The sequence below is a fragment of the Lepisosteus oculatus genome, chromosome 4 (assembly GCF_040954835.1).
Source record: "Lepisosteus oculatus isolate fLepOcu1 chromosome 4, fLepOcu1.hap2, whole genome shotgun sequence".
NCBI lineage: Eukaryota > Metazoa > Chordata > Actinopteri > Semionotiformes > Lepisosteidae > Lepisosteus > Lepisosteus oculatus.
Window position 1 is genome coordinate 29,100,123 of NC_090699.1, and position 24,817 is coordinate 29,124,939.

Genomic DNA, 24,817 nt, shown 5'->3' on the forward strand with positions numbered 1-24,817 from the left:
GTAATGCTTGCCTTTACAGGGCATTTCTTTGTTTCAAGCACTTTGCTAATTGGACAATGCTTCCTATACACTGGTGAAAGCAGCTTAACTGGTAAGGAAAGTAGCCACCTGTTTTTTTTTTTGCTTTTCAGAGTTCAGCTGGTGAGAGCTCAGCAGAGCTGTCAGTGCTTTGTCATTGGTGTCCAGGATTCAGTGAGAAGGTGCCTAACTGAAAAGAGTGAGGGAGTGAGGACTGCACTGGCAAGCTCTATCAGTCATTTACAACCTAACTCTGCCTCGGGTCTTCAGTCAGCTGTGCTGATATCACTGTCGTCTGCAAAATGACAGAAACTAGTTTTTCTCAGTGCTGTGACACTGAATTAGAGATGATAAGTATTTTATTTACTTTCTCAGTTTCCCACAGGTGGTGTGAAAACTGTAGTTAGATTTGATTAGAAAAACAAACTATTTCATTTTCTGTAGATGGTGCTATTTGAATGAACTACACTGCTAATGTAAAATGAATTAAGTATTACCGTCTTTATCTCACTTTACATTTGACTAAAGTCGATTATATTATTCCTTGGTGTCTCTTTACATCAGACATGAATGTATGAGAACAAACCTGCTTCCATTCTTTGTTAAGGAGCTTGCTTAATGCTTGTTCAGAACCACGTTAGAGTTTAAACTTGAACGTGGTACGATAAAACAACATGCGTCTGAAACTGCTCGAGACATGTCAACAGGGGGAGCACAGGACGGGGCTACTCACCAGGACCTGCAGCACAGAGCTACCCACTGATGTATTTTCTGTTAGGCTGATATTATATAGCGCCTTGCTGAAGATAGGGCGGTTGTCATTCTCATTGATCAGGTCAATGCGAACCCGGGCAAAACCAGCATGCTCCGATGATGTCTCGTTGGCATAAAGCTGAAAGAGGAGTGAGGCAGAACAAGAAGTGTTAACAGACACCCCAGTGGCACACATCCTTCTGTGCTTATGCCCTGCAAAACATTTTGCAAAAATATTTTTGTGTCTTTGCTTTCTTAATTTTGCACTTCGAGTCCTGCTACAAAAGACTGGTTCTTTTCTAGAAGGAAAAAAAAAGACTTCCTTTAATTAAAAGAAAAGATTAATTAAATTCTTGCTAGTAAAGAAATCAGACTTTGGTAGGGGTAGTAACTTTAAGCAGTTTGTATGCTTTGAAATGGCTGTGAGGACTGCCCTCTGCTCACCGTGTGTGTTAGACGATAGAATGAGGAATAGAAAGGAAAAAAGAGGGTGAATGTGAGAGCGTGGAGGAAAATTGGTATGATTTGGTGTAATACTGTATTTACTTTCCCCAGACGGGACTGAACTAAAGAGTCATGCTTTACAGGACTAAAGGTGTCACAGATAGAAACTCTTGCTTCTCAAGCAGTGGGTCAGCAGTTGGTACCTGTGCACATATACCACATCGTGCCAGTAGGGGTCACTCACCACAAGGGGCACAGAGAAAAAGGTCACAACAAAAACAGAGAAGAAGTGTGATAGAGATGTAGTAGAGTAGTAGAGAGACGGAGAAGCAAGAAAATGAAAGCGTGTGAGAGGATGTAGAACTTAGGTCACCGCATTACAAAAATGACATTGCTGCTCCAGAATCAGTCCAGAGAAGAGCAACCAGATACTTTCTGAGGCTTTCTGAGGCTTAAACAAATGTTCTACATTCTACATCTGACAGCTAAAAAAATTAATTCATTAAGGGTCTTAAAAAGAGAAGACTACAGGGATTCAAAATCCTCAAAGGCATTGACAAATGCAAACCAATGGACCCAATGGATCCAAAGCCAACAGAAAAACTAAGGGAAAAGGAAAATAAAACAGGGACTTCTTTACACAAAGTAAAGAAGTAAACCTCTTTAGTAATCCTCTTACTAAAGAGCTACTCAGCCATGCTGTGGCAACGAATACCCTAACGTTTTGAAAAAATGGTTGGATGATATCCTCAGACCCATTAGGTTACATCAACCAAGCTAGATGGGCTGAATGTTCTCTTGTTCTCAGCTTTTCTTCTGATCTTATGTGTGGGAGACAAGGAGAAGTTGGCACTCACTGAAAACTGGTAGCTGTTGATCGTCTCATAATCCAGGGGCACGGCCACACGAATGCGAATGTCTGCTCGACCCTGGACAGAGGTTGGTGAGATGGTGAAGTGGTCTGAGTTATTACCTGTCAGGAACACTTGGAACATGCTGTTCAAGCCCTGTGATGGAGACAGAAATAGAAAGCTATGAAGATTCACATGGAAAGTATGAATTATATTTCAGGTACATATACTGTATACTGTATATACATAGTACATGTTTAAGTACATTGTTAACAGCTGTATTATCTTAGCTGTGCTGCTGTGGTAACTTACAGTAATTAAAGTGTTCTGGTATTCACAGTGCATTCGAGTTTTTTACATGCAAAAAGTGCTGTCACATTTTTGACGTGATCTTCTTCACTGTAAAGTTTGTATGAAGTGAGAGCAGTGAAGCCCGAAAGGGAGGGGACGTCGCAGTCAGTTTGGAAAATAAAGCAGAGCTAGACTGCACTGCTGGCAGAGTGAGCCATTGCTCTGTGAGTGCAGTGTGTTATCACCTGCATCCCGACACACAGCCTCCACTGACTTGTAGGGCTGCTCTTCCCACATTCATTAAGGAAGGATTAATTAAATTTGTCTGGCAATGACATACAAACTGTTTCTGTGGTCCATTGAATTGTTACGGAATATGTATGCCATCGTAGTTCCAAAAAGCTTATTGGTGCCATTTATTTGTTTGTTTATTTTCTGAGTGAAAAAGCAAAACAGGTTTAAGTTTATCTAATTTTTCTGTTAGTTTAAGTTTGGAAGTTAGGTGTGCAGATCCGTTTTGTGTAACTCAGTCTTGTAGTGTAATTCAGTGGCTCAGGCTGTGGGACACACAATGGGACACACAAGGCCTCAGCGCAGACACTGCTGGACAGCAGGGGCATGCCCACTGGTCTGTGCAGAGTAAAAAGAGCTGCTCCCAGCTCCGAGCTTATCTTGATCAGACGTGCTTTGTGACAGAAAATCAAACCCTATGCTGTCTTCATTAGCTCAGCACCTCTCTCAGCTCTTAGGAGGCTTAATTAAAGACCAGGTTCAAGTGGTTGGGGGGTAGATGGTGGGGGAGGCATGTAGACTGAAAATCCTGTCCTCTGATGTCTACAATAAATCCATTCTTTCCTATTGACGTAAGATAGGGTATTTATTAAACTCATACCTGCTTTATTTAACTACAGTGGCGAGGACAAATGTCTCTCGGTACATTGGCTACGAAATTGTAATTCAAATAATTCATGAAATTTCACAGTTGCAAGCCAATGATGAAGAGGGCAGCCGCATTACTGGACACTGGAGTGTTTGACTGAGAGTTTGACTGGCACTCAGCCAGGTGTCATTTATCCTTGATGTTGTATATGCCGCATGAGTATCTGCGCAGGTCAAACACCAATCAGGATCCTAGGAAAACCTCTTACTCACAGGCTATATTTGTTCTATATGGAATTTACTTATTGATTGTTGCCACTGGGACCCTGGGGCACCTTCACAAAGTCAAAGAAAAGAGATCTAGAAACATGGTAACTTGCCCTAATTAGCAAATGACTTAAACTTAAGTGGTCCAGTAAAGTCATTTAGACCTCAGGTGCAACGAAAATTGCGCAAGACTTCATATTGTTGCCTAAAGATTATTGTAATTAAAAGGTATTTTAGTGTTATTGTATTAGACCATAGTATATTTTCAGTAACTTAGTGTTAGAGCTAAGCTGCAGAGTGTTTTGTTCAGTTTTAGAGGTAGGCAGGTATCTCAGAGATAGGGTGCACAACTTCCATGCATTTAGTAGCTCAGTGTTGAAAGCATTAGAGCATTGGACTACAGTGTGCATAGCAGATCACAGAGTTATAGCAATGGACTGCATTGTGTTTAGTAGTGTTTTTATTAATTACTGACCAGCACTCAGTAGTTTGGTGGTAAAGAGTTAGGTTGCAGTATGTTCAGTAGCTGTAGCACTCATTTGCAGTGTGTCAAGTTACTCGATGTTAGAGCTGGGTTGCAGTGCAGTGGGGTGCAGTGAGCACTCAGAGAATATTCCTCTCTGCCATTAATATGTATGTTTGCAATCTTTGCAATCATACTATCACCTATGTTTTCCTCTATCTCTTCATCTGTTTACACCTGGTTCCCTCTCTATTTATTAATATACTGTACAGTACCTACTATTCCATACTTTCTTTCTCTCCTTATGGTTGTTTGTTAATCAGAGGTTCATTATTTTCTAAATGATGCAGCTCAGAGCTTAGTGATGATCTGAATACCAGTCCAGGATACTAATATCTTATTCCAATACCCCTATATTTCTATGGTATTAATAGACAAATACAATTGATCTGGAACTAGAAATCATTATATTGTAAATGCAAAAAATCATTAAACATTTAAATGAAAGCATTTGGTGAATACAGTAAAAATAACATTTACACACACACAAAAAAACAGAAACCAATATGACCCAATACTTTTAAACTAATCTGGAACTTTCATAAACCCCTGTCCTATATCATTCACTAATTCATGCCTATTGAAGTTTGAACTGCTGGTTATGATATATACTATCCACTTGATTTTAATCTAGCTGTTTCAGAACAGATTGTCAAGAACTACAATCATTTTAGCTGTACGTAAGGAAATGGCAGGAATGATGTCCAATGGCTTGCAATGCTTGTCACCATCTTTGCTGAATCTAATAGTGCATTTATGGCCTTATAAAACAAAGATTATAAAAAACTGAAATAGATATGTAGGGACTACTAGACTGAGGTGGACTGATATTTGAACCATCATGTAACTACAAGAAATGGGAAACAGACATTCCCACAAGTCAGACATAGAGGCGGTTTGATAGAACCTGTTGCAGGAAATTAAATATCTTTTACAATAGTCCTGGGGCCTCCCTAGAGGAACAGTGAAAAAGAAGAAGCACAAAAAATATTTGTTCCAATATTTGTTTTGAAAAGTTGCAATAACATTTGTGGATATACAGATTCTAATCAGAGGATCTCGTTTATTAAGGCTGAACCACTCTAGCTTTAATGGAATAGTCTATGAGCCAGACTTTAACTCTAATCTCACTTTACATTAATGCCAGTGTAGCATTTCTTATAAGCAACTCATTCGCCTCTTAGTTTATAAGAAAGTCCCTATGTTCCCTCTTTATCTATTTCCAAGCAACAGAATCAATAAGGGACAATTTTAGAGTAACATGGAAATGTAATCCCAATATGGCAATAAATGTCAGAAATGAAAGGTTAAGAACTTTAAAATCAGCTTTAATCCTCTGTCATGTAACGTCACATCAGAGGTGTGAGGCTGAATTGACAACACACGTCATGTCATGTGACATCTTGCTTTGAACACTTGGTTGTGTATGGAGAGCTCAGAAGACAGTCGTTGCCAAAGTATTTTTCCGACTTTTCTTTAGAACATCTTACACCACAGTAAAAGATGTGGCGGAACTGAATGAGAACACCAGCAGGTGTTTGAGCTTTACTGTAAAGTGCCCTGGGCTCTCTGGCATGAAGAGCACCTCATAAGAGATGGAAATAATACTCCCATTGCACAGTGGCTTTTAGGTTCTATGATGTACAGACTCCTTAAGCCAAAAAAGTTCAACCTTTCTTTGCCATATTTTAACAGAATCTGCATGGACAGACAGGGATTTAGAGCAGTATTTTAAGTTCTGTATTTGCTTTCTTACCTCATCAAATTTTATAAGAGCTTGAGGTTAATGAAAAACGAAGCGGACCAAAATGCTATGCAATGAAAGCCTTATTTCTGTCGCCGGAATTGGACTGTTTGCATTGTCTTGCATCCTTGGCAGGTAAAGGCTTTGGGTTAAGACCAGGCCTGCTCTCTGATACACTAACACTGTCTGCTGTGCACACAGATACCACTCCAGAGTACACAAGCCTGCCTAAAGGACTCTTATCATTTCACAGGTGTATTGGGTTGTTTGATAGAATTTTATTCCCATTTCTCACTTGAGTTTACTGCAATGAAAAAAATATGCGGTTCAGAAGGTATGTCTCTCTGTCTTCTCTCTCTGATCACCCCCTCCCCCCTCTAGCTATTTCTGTTTCTCACTTTTCCTTTCTACACGTCTCTCGCCCAGTGATCTCCTTCCTCCACTATCCCTCTCTCCGCTCTCCTCTTCTGCACTCTCTTTCTCCGGCTCTGTCTCCACTATGCCCTCCTCCCCCTCCCTTCCTCTCTTCTCATCTCAGAGTTATCTGTCAAATTCCATCCACACGGCTGCTGTGTAGGAATCAATCAGAGTTGACTAGCTTTCGGCTTATCTCAACTCAGAATGATTGATTTTCCTCGTTAGGTATAATTTGATGCTCTATCCCATCTCTTCCAAAGCAAATTAAATTGTAGTTGAGTCAAATCTGCAGCTAGTTCTTGCTTGCGTGTTTGTGTGAGGGAGTGTGTGTGTCTGTGGTGGGGGGGCAGGGTGGCGGTGGTTAGATACAGCTAATAGCAATTGGCGGACACATGATGTAAAACTAAAGAGGATGCTGTATGAACAGCCCTGTCTGCAGCAGCTCCCTCAGGGCTCCCGGCTAGTTCACAGCATACAGCACTCACAGCACTGATCTTATGGCTCATAGCATGCACAACACAGATTTTATATCTCATCCGATGCAAAGCTTAAAGAATGCACAACACAGACCTTACACCTCACGGTGCTCAAAGGACAGAGCATATAACTGACAGCACACGGAACACAGAGATCACCCTGACACCTCCCCCACTGGTCCCTGTCCCCTCTGCCCCTCACCTCGTCCTTGTCCTGGGCCTGTATGAAGAGTGGCAGGGCGAAGCCGACCTGCGCCAGCTCAGTGATGCGCACGCGGTACTCCGAGCTGTTAAACTCGGGTGCGTTGTCGTTGACGTCAATGACCAGGATATTGAAGGTGGTGGTGACTGTTGCATTGGAAGGCGTACGGTCCTCATTGAGCTCCGTGCCCTGTGAGACAGAGAGAGCAAAAAGAACTACAAAAACCACTTCAGGCACCGCGTTTGGAACTCTTTTATTTTCCAACAAAAATCTAACAACGTAATTAATATTATCATTCAACACCAGGGGATGAATATATTTCATGCATGTTGGCCAACTTTGAGCAAGGTTCCATTAACAGAAACATGGAGGTGGTATTAAATATATTTGCTTTTGAGCTTCAGAAATTCAATTTATAGATGATCTAACAGCTTTTTAAACTTGAAATGCACTTAATTGACTCTAGTGCCATTCAAGCTATTTCCCTGTCCTGAGAAAGAAAGCACTAACATGGCCACTGAGCACAACTGTGTTTCCAAGTGTTCACAGGAGAGATTCATTGACCACCAACACACTGGCTGGATGCACAGATTAGCCACCATACAGAACACACTTGGGTTGAGGTGTTTAATCATTTTCACTGCAGTGCTAATGCCTTTGATGCATGAATTATCATATTTTAAACACCTAAAGTGATAGTTGTTCCATAGTTCAGCAACAGAACAGATTGGAACATCTGGTAATTGACTATGCCAAGAAGAGGAAGTCAGAGAGGAAATTACCTAAAATATTGCTCTTCATAATTGATCCTGTGGCTTTAAATAATAAAATGTCCCAATGGGAAAGCACAGACAGAATAAGAGCCACGACAAAAAATCAGGCAGACTTGAGCAAATAGTGTTCTTTGATTAATAGACGTTCTGCAGCAGCCCATTACAAGAGATCCCACTGAGGTGAGCAGGCATGAGCCTTCGCTTGCAGCGTTAAATACCATGAAGCGAAGGCGCACGGCGCCGAATGCAGTGCAATGGGGCGTAATGGGTTATCGACTGCACGGTGCGCTGAGGAGAGGAGCTGAGAGGATGTGCTCGGTGGGGTCAGGGGTAATAACGCAGTGTCACTTTCCCTCATTGCACCCGCTCTCCCGCACAGCCCTCCTTTATTGAAGTTGAGAAATTAGTTTTATTACTCCGACTCGGAAAATCAATGCTGCCACTAAATCCTGTTTGAGGGGGAAAAAAATAAAATCCATACTTACAAATATGTTTTTTAGATTCCATTTTTATCTTTTTTCCCCCTTTCTTTTAATCATTGATTTTAATTAAGAGGAGAAATCAGCCAAAGAGTGCATTAGCTGGAATCACAGTGCACACACAGACGCCCCTGCTCAACATGAACTATAAATTGTATTGTACTGTAGCTTTCCCTGTTAACTGATAGTGAAAATTGATGCAGATGCCACGCTGAAAGAAAGTTTGGCCTGCAAAAACGAAATTCCTGGATGCAGTGGTTTATTTCATATGAAAAAAATGAAAATGGTGAAACCACAAGAATAAAAGTTCATTTTGCAGTTTAATGGAGCTGTTATAAGAAGATTGTGTGCTTATCTACCCTGTGGTCTGACCTCGTTAAATATGCCCGTGGCTTTGCACAGAAGGCAGTTTCCTGGCCATCCAGAGAGGTTGTGGAAAAGGCAGCTCTCTGCTCAGTAGGGGGCACTCTTTCACCCTCGCCCATGTTTAAAAACTTAGAAGAAATTCAGCTGTAACAGATCTGGTCCACCTGCCCAGATAAGGTGCAGTATACTGTAGTTTAATATCCCTCACTACAAAACTGCTGATGTGTATGGTTTGTGTTTCTGCCTCTGGAGATTTCTTAGAAATATCTATGCACATTGTTCTAAAACAACAAAAAAACAACTATCAGTCTAGTCTTTCTCACAACAACCAGCTAGGCACTGCTGGTTCAGGAGTTCACATTGGGCCAGTAAAGGCTGCGTTAAAAGAAAGCCTGCACAGGGTTAAGAAATGCACTGACCCCATGCAATTTAAATCCATGTTCTATTGCAGACTCTCCAACTCTTAATATGCCTCCTCACTGTAATCCATTTTTCTAAACAGGAGGGCATCTTTCCTTCACAGGCAGATAACCAGTGAATTTTAATCTTCAGCCAGCAACACAGAACCTTCTGTATTACACTGCTATCCTGCGAAGAGAAAAGTGCAGCAAGACTGCCGTAGATAAGGCCCTGTTGGGACTAGAGTTCTCTAAACATTTTAGTTCCAGTTGATAAAAGAAAAAGGTTGTGGCCTTTTAAACTGAGGCTAATCAGTAATGCTTAGAACAAGGCAGGTTCTCTCAGGCAGAGGATGTTGTTACAGCGGTGTGATGGAACCCAGGTTGCTGGTGTCAGAGGGCGCACAAGGGAGACTGTTTTCCACGCTTAGTGTCCAATAATAATGTGGGGGTGAGAGGGAGAAGGGCAGGGGTGCGACGCAGTGCGTGGGCGAGAGGTCACTGTACTTCACTTACAAGTCACTCCTCAGGGATGGCAGGAATTCAAGACAACAAGAGAAGTGAACACAGACTCAGAAAAGAGATATTGGAACCAGCAGGGCTTTGCATTGTGCTGAGCAGCCCATAGGATATTAAAGCCAGCTCATTCTGTCAGAGCTCTGGTGTGTTATCTTTCAAAGAGCTGCAGGGACTGGCGGCTCTCCCCTGAAATAATGAATTTTTCCTCTTATTTGTATAATATCTCCCTATCGGTTTTATACAGTATAATGCACAATGCTATAAAACAAAGTATTTTTCTCCTCTTCTTTCAGGCATATTCCGGATAGGGCTGGGAATGGCAGGTGTTTTAAAAATAAGAATTTGACCGTCAACAAAACATGCACTTGCCATTCTCGTATTGAATAATCCAAGAACGTCCTTATGATTTTGAAGTATTCAGACTTACTGGATATAGAATAGTTCACATTCCTAACCTTTTCTAACTATGCCAAGAAGAGGAGGTCAGAGAGGAAATTATCTAAAATATTGGTCTAAGGAAAATTTTGAGGAAAAGTGTTAAGAATATACAGAAGTGTTTTGTTGGGATTACCTTTAAGAACTTGAAAAAAAAAGACTAAAGCTGATTCCTTGAAATACTTAAAAAATGGTCAGACATGCTCCTTGGGAGGGTAAGCTACTTGAAGATGCATCAACTACTTTCTTCTGATTTGAATCAAGAGAATTTGAGCATAAAGTACGTTTATAATACAATTACTTTTCTGATTCTGATTGAACTTTGTACAAGAGGTCTTAAGTAGGCTACAGTACCCGGAAGCAATTAAACTCTTGATTGAAACCCTTGTTATCTAGAGGGGAATGAAGTAGTGGCCAAGCCCCTCCCTCTCTCAGCACGCCCAGCCATACCCTGACAGTAAGAATGAATCCGGCACTGTAGAGAGGGTTCTCGCGGTCCAGCTGTCCATTCAGCGTTAGCGCTCCGCTGATGTAATCCAGAGCAAAGATGCTGTTGGTGTTGCCTGCACAGATACAAACAGAGGAAAAAATCAAGAGGAACAATGCAGATGCAAAGAAAGGTTGCAATCCAGGCACAGAGAGGACAGCTAAGTTGGAATGTACTTTGAGACTGGCACGCAGAGATCACCATGAACAACTGTTATAACTCATGAAGTAAGTCCAGATCAGATGATATTAAAGATCCCTTAATCAGAACAGGATAATTGTGAGTGAGACCCCAGGAAAGGTAACATGCAGACTGACATTTCCCCATTCTAAATTTATCACATAAAAGTAGCATGACAGGAATCCTACACTCCTTAAACCCTGCTTGAAAGGAGCAGCTCTGGTGGAAGACAGTGTCTAGTCTTCCTTGAACTAGCTCTAGGCAGTGCCATTGTTCAGGCTAGTTGAGAGGAAAGAGGTTTCCTCTTTAAACCTTACAGTACAAGTAACAGATAAAGGCCCATACCAGAGCCACAGTGACTCATCGGACTAGAGCTCATCTTGGTTTCTCTAATGTTAACTGGACTATAAATCATATGACCCATCTTCCTCGATGGGATGCCAATCTATTAAGGTGAAGTAGTCCTGGTCCTCATTTTAAGGAGGCCAGACTATTAAAACCCAGAGAACAATTTAGTCTAGACACTGGGACTAACACCCCTACTCTTACGGACATGACCATAGCATCTTTAATGACCAGGTAGTCAGGACTCATTCTTTACTCTTCCTAATTTACTGCTTTGCAGCTCTTAGACAGAGATTACTTTAAATTTAGACAACAATGATCTAAAAAAACACAGAATGCATGATTACTATTTTATCTCTTAATACCATTTCCAGTCTTTTTCTCTTATCACATAGGATCGAGTACCACTAATACATCACAACTAAAACCAAATAAAAGCTCACTGGGACAGCAAGCACCACACTGTCACACACTGAGGACTCTATTGCGTCCCTTAAAAACACAAATATGAAAACTAAAAATAATAAATTAGGACTAAAATAACAAGAAGGGTGTTATGCACGACCCCAGATATTTTCTCCCATCTCCATAAATAAAATACAGACCACTTCTGAGAACTTCTATAATTTTTACCTTTACAAATACATTTAAGATTAAAATTCAAGGGATTTGGGCAGGGTTAGAGGCTGCCCTGTCTTTAATGAATGCAGCTGGACTTAAGTATGGAGCTCCACAAACTGATTCACCAATTGACAGTACCTGTGTGAAAATGCAGAGGCAGTATTGTGTCCTCAGTGCTTGGTCAGTTAGCTTTTCATGGGGCTCAGCTCCAGCCATATAAATCAGCACCATTGTTGAGACAGACTTGATGGTGGTGAAATCTTTTTCATGCGGTTTGAATTTGTGTTTCAAATAGTTCTTATTTTGATTTTTACTGTGGGTTTCCAAACCCCAGTCTAGTGACTCTTATTGGTCACCCTAAGTCACATTCTTATGTGAAGATCAAAAACCATTGTTATGTATTGATCAACTAAGCAAGCTATTTATTCAATAAAGGTAACCAAGCTATTTTCTGTGTCTGATTTGTGACACAAATCAGTTCTAAAATTGAAGAAATAATCTGTATATATTTGAAAAATTACACGTTTCCAGGCGTATCAGAACTGATGACTAAATGGTTGCCTATTAAGCCTACTGGATTGTACCTGTCCAAGGACTAGAGTAAGAGCTCCAGACACTGCCAGGCTCATAGCAGAACATAATTTCTTAAATAAGTCTCATTTCACATTTATACCATGATTTAATAGTAAACTTTTCTAAGTGCACAGACACACCCCTCTCCATATCTTTCCCTGATTTGCTCTCTCACTCTCCCTGCCACAGCACAACCAGCTGGTCTCTCCGCTCGCTGCACACTAATTACACAGGGCAGATGGAAGCAGCAGACAGTGAGCGATAAGCCTCTTCATAGCGTTACCCTCATCTGCTATAACACAACCACCCTGCAACATGAGAATAACCATCCTGGGGGTTCAGAAATGAAAACAAGACCCACAGAAACAAGTAGAAATTAAGTGCAGGTTTCTTTAGGGTGGAAGATTATAGGCACATCTTTTTGTAAAGCAGAACTGGGGTCTGAAACAAGACTGGACAAGACTCTTGGATAAATAAATTGTTGAAAAGCTTCAACTGAGAGAACGAGACCAACAACCTTGGATAACTTTTCCTATAACTTTTCCTTGTGCAAGACCAGCCCTCCTCCCCTTGCCCTCCAGGAAATTCCTACACACTCTTTTGCTTCTTCTAAGTTTTACCTCTCTTTCCAACTCTCCTCTACATTTCCCTTGCTCCGTACTTCACATTCCCTCTGGAACTTATTCTTTCTTCACTTGTGGCCCCTGAGGCCTCTGCCTCTCTCTTCACCTACTATCCTTTCTGTTTGTGTCATTTTCTTCAGGCTCAGAAGACAGTGCTGCAGTCACTGTCCCCCCCTGGCCTGGCTGGCGAGGAGCAAGGGCCTCTGTGACTGAAACCCAGGCCCCTCACGCCTTGAGCCGGAAATGTTATAGCTTTCTGAAAAAGACACATCCATGCTCTTGTCCTGTGGCTTGCAGTGGTGGCTTTATCCACATGCCCCACTCTGGCACTGAAAGGGACTGGAGGATATTCTGATATTCTTACTTCTTAGGCACAGTCATGTCCGGCTGCTTTTTCTAGAATCCCATAGCTTGGCCTCACAATTTGCATCAGGTCTCATGACTGCTTGTTTAAATCCCGTTTTCAATCCTGAAAGCCCCTGTAAGATTCATTTCTATTTCTATAGGAAAATACAGTACTACAGGCTCGTTGGCAGTAACAAAGAGTCCACCATATTTAGAGCACTAAAACCCTCTTAGCAATTACCTGCCTGTGTCTTGGGAGACAAGTGAAGTTCTGGGAGGGGGGGCACAGGAGCAAACTGAGTGCTTCCACTAAAAACCCATAATGACCAATTGCATTGCAAAGCTGAATGTTTTGAACCAGCACAGCATCACCCAATGCTCTTTCCAATTTTGCTTCCCACAAAGGGAGGGGGGTGATTTTCTCTCTTAAAGCAATCATTTGTCTCCTTCCATTTCTCTCTCGCTCTCTGCCAAGGATACACTCACAGCAAGCACTCAGGAGGAAGATCATTCCTGACATCATTTAACGTTCAAATAAAAAGTAAAAGACACATCCAACGACAGATAGAGTGCTAGGGAGGTGGAGAGACAGGAAGAGACAGAAAAGGCGGACTGTGCGCTTCAGTACACTAATTCTAGATGTACACATAGCATCCCCCTGAGACGATGTTAACAGTAGATATCTTAATGCGTAAAGGGTTGAATGTATTTTTGTGTTTGAATAAAGCTGACACAAGAAGTAACTGCCTGTGCTCTGTAGATAATGTTGTCATTGAACAGTTTTACTGATGCTGCTTTGAGTGGGACCATCTTCGCACTCACTGCAGAAAATAACCAACAGGCAAAGTCTGATTGTTGCATGGCAGCTAATAAAATATCCCGCATCTTCTAATCAACAGCTGTTTGAAGAAAGGAAAAAAAATAAATTGCCAGTTTGATGTAGAAGGAGAGGAACACTACAGGAACTAATGCCACTGAAATTCACTTACAATCCTCAAGATATATTAAAGCACAATTTTAACGTTCTAAATTTTATCATACTAAATTGAAAATTCTGAATCTAAAACTTCAATCTCTAATCAAGCATTATAGCAAAAGGAAGAATAGATGTTTTTCCTTTTGCCCAGTATCATCTCACCTTAGGTGCATTGTAATTAAAACACTATGATATGCCATAAAACAAATTCACACTGTCACTTATCTCTTGCATATACTTACTTTGGGAAATCATACAGCACTATTACCATAGGCTTGTTTAAGCAATGTAAAACCAAGGTCTTCCTGTGGTTCTAACATGGACTTCCTAACTTGTCTGAGAGGAAGTGGGTAATTGATTAATAATTACTAACCAGACTAGCACTGATGGACAGAGTGACTATCTGGCTATATCATTCCAGTAAGGAATGAAGGTGACATGTGGTGCAGGGCATGAAGGCATTTCTATAAGGCCGAGAGTCATTTTTATTATTATTTATGGATTTGTAGGATATTATTTTGATAACAGAAAAAGAAACAAATTAACCTGTGTCACCCCAGCTCTTTTGTGTTTGTGCCGGCTGCGTGCAGCTTCGTAGTTATTCCGGGAGCGAGGTGAGCGAGGGGCTCTTTTTGCCACTGCGGCTTCTTTTCAGCACAGATTGGCGGAAAGAGTCGCTAAACACAGGGGAGGGGAATGAGAAAAGACCTCCTGGTAATTACTGCGGATTGGGGGTGAGGGAGGGTCGGCATCCGCAATCTCTGAATTTTTACCGCTTGCCTAAACAGCATTCAGGCTCCTTGCCCCAAGTCACGCTTCCGTCAGGATCCGAGGGTGATGGCGATGGCTTCGGGCAGACACAACCGTGGCCACAACTGCTACGGCTACTGCTGAGTCTGTTGGAGCTGCTACTGCTGTTGCCATCACAGCTGCTAGAGCTACTGCTGCTGCCACTGCTAAATCTAAAGCTGCTTAAGCTGCCGCTGATGTGGCCCTTAATAATTTGACCATTACTGCTACCACCACTGCTGTCCACCATCAATCAGATGTATACAGCACAGCTTTTGAGGAAAGCATCCAATTCCTATATATTGCTTTAAAAAATGTTACAAAATATATTAAAAAAATCTTACGGAAGATGATTAGATGGGTTAAATAATAAAAAAAAGATTAAATGTTAGGGATCGGTAAATGGTTGCAAAACTAATGAGCTTTTACACACCCCAGTCCATGGGAATTTCTCTAAGCAAACAAACCAGCAAAGTTAATTACAGCTGTATGAGCCCAGAACCCAACCCCATTAGGACATCATCAGCCCTGAACAGGGGAAGGATGAAAATAAAGGGACGATTTTAACCTTGGCTTAGTTTAGGGTACACTTTGCTTGTAACCTTAGAAGGAAGGCTACGGACATTTCAAAAACAAATGCGAAGATAGCCGTCGAAATAAAATAACGACCACCGAGAGTCACGTGTTTTGACATCAGAATAATAAGGGGTTCTGTACTGTAGGGACAGATTTGATGAGAGCACAGGCGTGCAAAGTTCACCATAGATAAGCTGCAGCTAAAGCTACTGCCAGTGCTGCTGGGACTGCTTTCGCTTCTTTTACATTTGACTGCTTGAATCACATAAGATAAAGAAAAATGAGGAGGAGAATGGATGGATTTGGGGAGCGGAGCTCACACAGAGAGGGGCTGGAATAATCCCATTGGTGTCACACACACACACATTGTAGAGGGCTCGTTCTTTCTCTCCTCTCGGTAATAGCCTCATTCTTTTGCTCTGATTGTTTCTTGTAGATACTTTTTGCACACTGATTGTTTTGGCAGGGCTTTTCCTTCTCCTGTATGCTTATGCTCAGCGGGCTAGGAGAATGAAAGAATGAAGAGGGAGCAACTTAAAACAGTGAGGTAGCTCCCAGGAAGAAAGAGGAAAAGCAGAAAAAGAAAGCTAATTCCTGTACACCGTACAGATTCAGTCTTGCTACTCTTCAAAATGACAAGCTTGGCACACTACTGTATTTTAAAAACTATATTATGTGTTGAACAATGAAGCCTTTAAGTATGAATTTTCTGAATGTGAGCTGTATGGAGAGGGATGGTGCAACACATTCAGATGCCAATGGAAGCTAAATTCATAACTGATGTAGGGATTTCAAAAGAAGAGGATTACTTTTCCCTCTGTTAGTAGATCCAGTTCAGATACTGTAGCTATATGCAATAACAACCACTGAAGACTTCATCCTAAGACTGAAAACTTAATCCACAAAAACTAAGACAAACATAAAGGAATGAGCTTCTTTCCTATGCCAATCTCATAGGATACATCTCAGTGGCTCAGGTCCATTTTGTGTACTGTTGAAGGTGACATTCCGGAAAAGAAATGCTTTCCGCAAGTCGGCCGTATGTATCAGAATGAATATAAGCATCAGCTGCCAGTCTCAGATGTGTTCTTTCTTTAAGTGATGTAACAAACCCATGTTAAGCTTCTAGCTCAGTGCCAGGCTGGGCATCACAGGGCGAACACTGGAATAATCTTGACGACGATGCATGCAATTGCACCTGTGACATGCAACAATAATTCAAACTGATGGATTTTACCCAAACCCCTCCATTCACAACTAGCACAAAACACATAATCACTGCTTTCTACTTCTTTAGCTGTTTCATAGTTTTCTTGAAGGTGTTCTGATCAATAAAGTTCATGAAAAAGAAGAACGAAAAATTAATCAGTGCCCCTGACTCCATCTCTCTTGTGTTTGCAGTGTTGTTCAGTCTATCTGACCCCCCCAACCTCTCCCGCCCCCCTGGATAAACTGCAAGTCTAGAGAGGCCAGCTGCTCACTTATCCAACCTCTTGTGTACACTCAATGAGACCATGATGGCTCTAAATTGGTTTGTCTGCTCCACTGGCCTGACCAGAATTACAATCTAGCAAGCCAGTCTGTTTGCAGAGCCGCTCGCTCACCTGTTACAAACCCCAAGCAATCTGCTTTGAGTGCTGCAGCCTTATATTGACAAGAGGGAGAAGACGGAAGACAGGCTGTGTGTGTGCTTGTATATGTAGTAGGGAAGTATGTAACTTTTATTCAGAATGTGTTTTCTGACAGGGGTCTAGAATGACACTGAGTAAGGTGATGGACACTTAAAGTTGAAGAACAGATGTAATTGCTTTGGATTGATCTATAAACCCTGCATAGGAAAAAAAAATGAAAAAAAATAACAATTCACCTTGGAAGAGTGGATAAGAATACCTCACATCTAACCCTGTTTTCAATATTTATTTATTGGTCCTTATCATATGCAAAAGCATCTTTTAATTAAAACAGCAATTTCTCTTGATTTCATGATTTGAAGAACTTGACAGCTAGTGCAAAAGAAAATCAATGCACAATCTCTACTCAATTAATCATTTTTAACATCTAGTAAAGTAAAACTTAATAAAAAGCACACATAATGCATCTCTAATATAGAATATATAGCTTGCCATTGTGGAGGTATGTAAACTGTACATACAGTACTGTTTGTGAACATCTGTGATTTTTCCTGTGAGAGTGTGAAGGAAGATGCAGAGAGTCCTGCTATAATTACATCCTTCAGGAAAGTACACAATCACATTGAAACCCTTATCCTATTACAACAAATGAGACCCCCCCTGTCTGTGCAGAGCCCACAGAGTTGGCACTGCACAGCTCCATAAATCTGCAGCTCCAGGGCCAAAGAGGCAGGCAGGGCTGCACGACTTGTTCTCATAGCAGAGCATTGATGATGCCTTTGGAGGGACCTTTGGAGAGGACAGAAGGGAGGAAGAAGAGTTGAGATCTGGAGGGTCAGGATTTCTGAAGTATTATCACACAAAGCCAGCAAGATTCAGCCCAGCAAACCCTTCAGGAAACTGCATGGAAGATTATAGTGTGCAAAATAAGCATCTTTTCTCTGAATTTAACTCAAAATCCTTGGAAGAGTCATTAAAATAAGAAAAAAAATGCTTTGTATTAAGTCATTGCTGTTTTATTAATTGTTAATCTTGCGAAGATGTTTGAGCATGCCTACCTTGGCATTGTTTGCCACATTTTGCAAAATAGCATGAGATTTTTTTCTTCCACGATCTATGGTTATAAAATATTGGGCAGAGCTACTGCAATATGTAGCCCTGGGAAATCTGTGATACAGTATCACAGAAATAAGTGATCTCCATTCTCATACCAAAGGAATCCCCGGGACCAGGTGCCTAATTCAATGGGAAATACACTCTGCTGGATGTACCGTATGCTACCACTGAGAACTAAACAGGGGTTTTTGTCAACTAGGAGAACAAGCATGTTATAAATATCAAAATCTAACAATAAACAGGAAAACAAATCAAATGGCGGTCTATTTTCATCTGGAGGCCTGGGTTTTATTGCAGCTGCTCTGACAAGGGAGATGGCTGCTTGAGGCCTTCAGTCAGAAGCTGGTATGCTGGAGATCAAATCCTTCTGTGTTATAATGTTTTGACTTTGAGTTGTTCTGCTCTCAGAATCTTTTCTTTTATTGTAGCTACAGCTCAGGCCTTCTGGAACTGCAAACGTTTTTAAACTGAAACAGATTGATATTAAATTGTCTCCCAGGGATCACATGGAACATCTCCATTCCTGTTCACACTGTCTTCTTCATTCTGATGGGTCTGGTAGCTTGGTAGCTAATGGTGAGGGATGCACACTGTAGTACACACTGACTGACAGACACCTCTAATACACAGAACAACACACAAACTATATGCATCTCAGAAACAGGCTGTGTGACTGGCACTGTAGCTCAGCAGTATTGTTCCCTGCTTCCTGAAGGCTGTGCACAGACTGCAGAGACTTGCTCAGATGTGTGACATCTGCAAATTGCCAGGGCTTTCACATTACTAACTGTAGTGGTCTGGAAAATGGGAAGCAGAAAAACAGGAAATCTGGCAATCAGGCAGACAGCCTGTGGCTACAATAGTGAGTACAGGGATCTGGGAGAGAAACTTCAAGAGAAGTACAGGCAAAGGGAGAGAGAAAAATGAAAAAAGAGATAAAGAAGTTGCTGAATTGTTATCCTGGGTCATTTGCCAGTCAAACATGGCTCTATCAGCCTCCTAATCAGATGAGAAAATACCCTAATGTAGCTGTATATCAGTGAGTCATGCTGAAAAGACTCTAAACAGCCTGTTGAAACAGTCAACATCTCTCCTCCAATCCATACCTCTCCGTACTATGAGCCACAACAGTCACTAATGCTGCTGAGGTGAAATCATATTAATAATAGTAATAATAATTGCTTACATTTATATAGCGCTTTTCTGGACACTCCACTCAAAGCACTTTACAGGTAATGGGGACTCCCCTCCAGCACCACCAATGTGCAGCATCCACCTGGATGATATTCTGACAAGTGAGACATCAAGGCCCTTTATTTTCTCTTGACCTCAATACCTTTACAGGATCTACTGTATGAAAACATTTTAGAAGTGCCAATAGCATGTTTTCATTGGAAGGCCTACCTGTACATTTCTTTAGTGTGCTTTCCTGCAATGGCTGAAATGACTTTCTACACTTAATTCTATGCCTGCTGGAAGGCTGCCTGTCTAGGTGTGCACATTGTTATTGAAATATGAATGAGCCGCTAAGCTGCAAATCCTGCTGAAACAGCTATGAACTGCTTGTGTTAGGGGCAGGTGCTTGGAGTGCTGGTTGTGCTATAAGGTCTTGACGGTTCACCTTTGCCTTGCTATTAACCAGCTATGGCTGGGATTTCTAGAGCAGCAGTGCATAATTTGCTCAGCATTGCCAAGATTCAGTGGGCTGGAGCAGGCCCATGTTTCTGTGGTTTCCCATTCACAGTTGAACCCAGAGACCTGTCTGTCTCATAGAAAGACGTGGGAAAAGCAACAGTCCCTCCATCGGTGCTTGTTCTCCTTTAAGGTATTTTAGAGATCACAGTGCATGAAATGTTGAGTGGCTCACACAGCTGCAAACTGGAGCAGAGTGCTCGTAAGTCCCCTTGCCTGTATTGGCACAGCAAAGGGCACGCTGGCTGCTTAGAGTGCAACTGGGCTTCAGATGGAATGAGGAAATGAAAGGAAGCAGACTGGAGGTATCCACAGCTGGATACCTGAAGGCTATTACAAGGAGGTGGTACATTGAAAATGTTAAAAGTACCCGATTGCTCCATGCCCATCTGTGCAAGACTATTTTCTCTAACAGTTACCTCCAATATGAAGTGCCGTCCTCAAAGATCAGCAAAATGATTTTGGTAGTCAAAACAAAAATAGCATATTGACATCTCTTAATGATATCTCTTAAATTTTGGGTGGGATAATTTGGGTGGGGACTGCGCCTTTGATACACAAGTCTCTTTCAAAATTAATAGAGCCCACTGTCAGACCTCATTGCTTCAGACATCCTTCAGTTCTGAGCACCAGTGTGTACATGTCGTGCTCATAGCATTGTTGCACATACAGAACACCTTCAGGAGGCCAATTTAAGAAAGGAACCTTGTCAGCATTTCAGGCTCCTGTGCTCCTAGAATATACTAGCATGATTTTGAATTTAGTCCAACTTGTTATTCTCAGGGTTGATGCAAAAGGAAGTTCCAGGATCCTTGTGGATTTGAACAGCTCCGAGCCATGGGCCACAACATCCTGGCACTCTAACTCTATCTCTGTGTTCTCACTGCTGCTGCGCTTTGACTGTGCAGATCTGGCAAACAGCCCTCCACATTGGTCCCCAGTGTTTGGGAATATGAAGAATTTAATGAATAGCAAATGAGGCATTTTATTTAAAGTACAAAAATACAATAATAAAAATAATAGTAAAAGCGAAAAAAAACAAGCCCTGTAAGAACCTGACAAGAATCTCCAAGCTTGCAGCTTCCACGACTTCAGCTAAATGTATTCATCCTTGTTCACTTATTAAAAAGATATCTCTGCAGGCTGCTACACCATAACCTTGCTGAGCAATAACATAGACCTCCCTGAAACAAAACTAAGAAAAAAGCTTATTCACATGGCAGTAAAAACCACTGGATGAACATTTAAAGTCTTTTGTTTTACAGAAATCCGGTGAGCTCTCAGACTGAGTGGCTGGACAATCCAGATCTAAACTGTCCAGCGACGTGCCTGAAATCTTTATACAACAAACCTATCCCTATGTTACTGAATTGGATTACTAAAGCCCCTTCTTTAAAACAGGCTATTGACAACTCAGCAGAATGTGACTTATTAAGGCCAGAATTAAATCAAACTTTAACCTACTTGTCAATCACAAATTCCAAATCTGTCACCTTCTGGAAAGCTGCCTTTAATGAGCAGGTTTGGAGTTTTTTTGACTGGAAGTTGAATTGATGTTCTGGGTACTGATAAACAAGCTACCTTCACTGTGCTACACATTTCCCGGAAAACTGTAGAAAAGGAGTCTGCATTAAGCCAACAACATTCAAAACAGCAAAGCCAGGCCCTTCTACCTTTCCTCCTACCCACCTCTTACTTTTCCCTGCATACTACTCATGTAGAAATTCATACAGTGCATACTGTGCAGCTAAAAAGACAACTGTTGGATTTTCACCATTTTATTCAGATATTTTTAAATGGCAACTTCTGCTGAAGACTCACTTTTAATTTTTGAGAATATTGTGCCTATTTAAGGTTTCATGGGATATTTTTTTATAGTTTTGCCACATGTTTGAAACATGCAGATTGGATGAAGTACTGCAGAGCCTTGACTGACAGGAATAATGTGAAAAATAGCATTTAGACATCTACAGTGTATACACTAGAGATAGTTATATAGGCTATATATAGATATAATGTATATATTTGGGCAGTTTCTGAGACAGAAGAAAAGCACTACCCTTTGTTTGTAAAACACTAAAAGCTTGAAGACGGAAGGGATTAATTTCTGTGAATGTCTGTGATGTGTAAATCTCATCTGCTTTACCGCAATAGAAATAGTGTGCTATGACCTGATCACTGATCAAAATAATAGCCTTTCAGTAGACTGTGAGTCATGTCATCCAGATTCTTATTAGCATCACTGAGTTTTTCCTCTTATCAGGAACAGTGATTCTGGGCAGGATGTGAGTATTATTTTGGGGTGCACACCGCCTGCAGGTGGGTGCATTCAGAGGAGCAGAAACCACTGCCTCAGAGAGGGATGGGAAGTGGAGCATGGCTGTCCTGCAGTGGGGCTGCTGTGCCACTCCAGGGGGATCACTGGAGCCCTGCTCCAGCAGCGGTCTCTCCGGCCTGGCAGGGTAGACTCAGGCAGAGCAATGGAGCTCACTGTCATGTCGGCCGTAACTTTGAGATTGAACTCGTGTCTTTCAGCTTTACTGCCTACCATATTTAGGACTGATCTTGTGGCCTTCTGCTATCTTTGTATTTTAGTCTTAGTGGTGCAATGATTTTTTGTCTGTTTTAACACTGATCAAACATGTATCTAAACTGATGTGATTATGGCCCATTCTGCAGTCTTCAAATTGTTTTTGTACCAACAAAGAGAGAACGACAATGACAAACCTTTTAGCCTTTCTGAGAAAAAAATTTTAAAAAATCAATTTACTTTTTATGTTATACTTTTGCTTCAACAGTTGTAATCTACTGTACAGTATATGGCACTCCTGTAATTCTATTTACAGTGACTTCAGAAAGTATTTACCAACCCCACCAATTCAGTATTCTGAATTTTTTCACAATTTCTTATGTTGCATTACTCAATAGAAATATTTTAGTGAGATTTTTGTCATTAATCAACTATTTAAATTACTCCGTAATGTCAAGGTAGAACAAAAGTTCAGGATTTTTTACATGTAATTAAAAACATGTGACCTGTCTTGATCTGATAACTGTTGATCCCCTTTGCTACTGTATGGCACTTCAAATTGAGCCAAGGTACATGTCATTTTTTTCCAGTGAGATGTCTTTAAAACCTGACTGGAGGGCACCTGTGGTCAGTTTAATTGGTTGACATGATTCAGAGAAAATACACCTGTGTACAGTATATAAGGTCCCTCATTTAAAAGTGCATGTTACAGCAGAAACTCTGCCATGAAGACCAAAAAGCCATCCATATAACACACTGATAGAACTGTGAGGAGGCACAGATCTGGGAAGGGGTATAAAAACATATCAAGGCTGTTGCCATGAACACAGTCAGGTCCATCATTAGAAAATAGAAAGAATATGGAACCACCCAGAATCTTCTTACTACAGCTCCCCCAAACTAAGCAACTGGGCAGGGAGAACATTGGTCAGAGAAGGGACCCAGAACCCAATGGTCTCCCTGACTGAACTGCAGAGTTTCATGGCTGAGAACGGAGAACCTTTCTGAGGACACTTATGTCTGCATTACTGCACAGATTTAGCCGCTGTGAGACAGTGACTAGATGGATGATATTTAAAACTCCATACCTGGAGTTTGCAAAAAGATATGTGGCAGGACCTGAGACCATCCAGCAAAGGCTTCTCTAGTCTGACGAAACAAAAATTGAGTCCAAAACACTACACCTGGTGCAAACTGAAGACACCTCATCACCTGTGTAACACCATCCCTACCCTGAAGCATGGTGGCAGCAGCGCTATCTTATGGGGATGCTTCCCCGTGGCAGGGACTAGGGGACTACACATTGCAAGTCACGGATGCTGGGCTATCTCCTGAAACACAGCACTGAGGAGCTGATGCTCAGTAACTCTGGGATGTGAAAGCAGCTGCAGCCGGAGCTAAGATGGCACAGTGACACAGTTGTGAATTGGAATCCATGGCTGGCAGGCAAGAGTGGATTAGCAAGATCTGAAAAAGCACCTCAGCCCCAAGCCTAAACGTACACAGAAGCCTGGGAACTAAAAACACATTTTCTTGTAGAAAAGCTAAATGCCACACAGTGCACAGACAGCCTGCAGCTTCCAGCAGTGTGAGGACAGCCAGAGCCGCCATCTGTCCCAGCTTTCCCTGCAGTGACCCGCTCCATAAGACACTGAACCAGGATGCCACTGGTCCCTCATTCCAGGGCAATCTTCTCTTCGGCTGCCTGAAAAACTACTTCTATGTCCTGGTGAAAAATGAGTTCCACTTTTACTGTTTCTAAATAAAACATAACAGAGAATTCCAAAACTGCAATTAACTGTAAAAGAATTCTCTTAAACCTCCTTTTTATCAAATTAAATATGCATATTCAATGTTCCACAGATCAAGAATAAATTTTACTCTGGAGCAAAAGCTTTAAAAACCATGATGTATACTTTGGAAAGTGGGTCTGGAATATTACTGAGCATTAAAATTGTCTAACAAAGACTGTTAACTCCAAGGTAATAGTCCGTGGCATCAAGAATTCAAATACTAGGCGAAAGACAAAGTGAAGGACACACTATAAGTCTGGCTGTGCTCGTTAACCCTCGAGGAGATAGAAGACAAGTGATCCTTCTGCTTTATGTCATCATCTAAAATCCTCTCATACACATGGTATGTCATTGTACTCTATAGTTTATATCCTTGCTAATCCATGCTCTGTTGCACCAGAGAAGCAAACAAAGCACCAGCTCCCATCCTAGAGCACAGTAGGTCCCAACTGAGAGTCTCCATTGAGCAGTCATTCAGCATGGGGAGAATGAATGGTTGTGATATTACAGGTGGCCCGCACCACCTTTCCTTTTTTGATTATATGATCCTCAAATTTCCAATAAAATCTTTGATAACCAAATATACAGTACTATACTGTATCTGCTCCTTAAATATGAATGCAATAGAAATGTTTTCACTTTGGGCAACATGTTGTCATTAGCATGGCATCAAGCTACAAATCCCCCCATTAACCATTAAGAAGC

The 24,817-nt window shown here is 41.4% G+C and overlaps 1 protein-coding gene across 1 annotated transcript in view; it reads right to left on the minus strand.

Annotated features, from left to right (window-relative positions):
* Positions 1-24,817, minus strand: part of cdh23 (cadherin-related 23) — a 198,507-nt gene that overhangs the window by 94,229 nt on the left and 79,461 nt on the right. The window contains exons 10-13 of the mRNA XM_069189026.1: positions 10,286-10,398; positions 6,866-7,054; positions 2,073-2,222; positions 752-910 (exon numbers count right to left, since the gene is read on the minus strand). Of these exons, the coding sequence (XP_069045127.1) occupies positions 752-910; positions 2,073-2,222; positions 6,866-7,054; positions 10,286-10,398 (611 nt within the window). The remainder of the gene's footprint in view (positions 1-751; positions 911-2,072; positions 2,223-6,865; positions 7,055-10,285; positions 10,399-24,817) is intronic.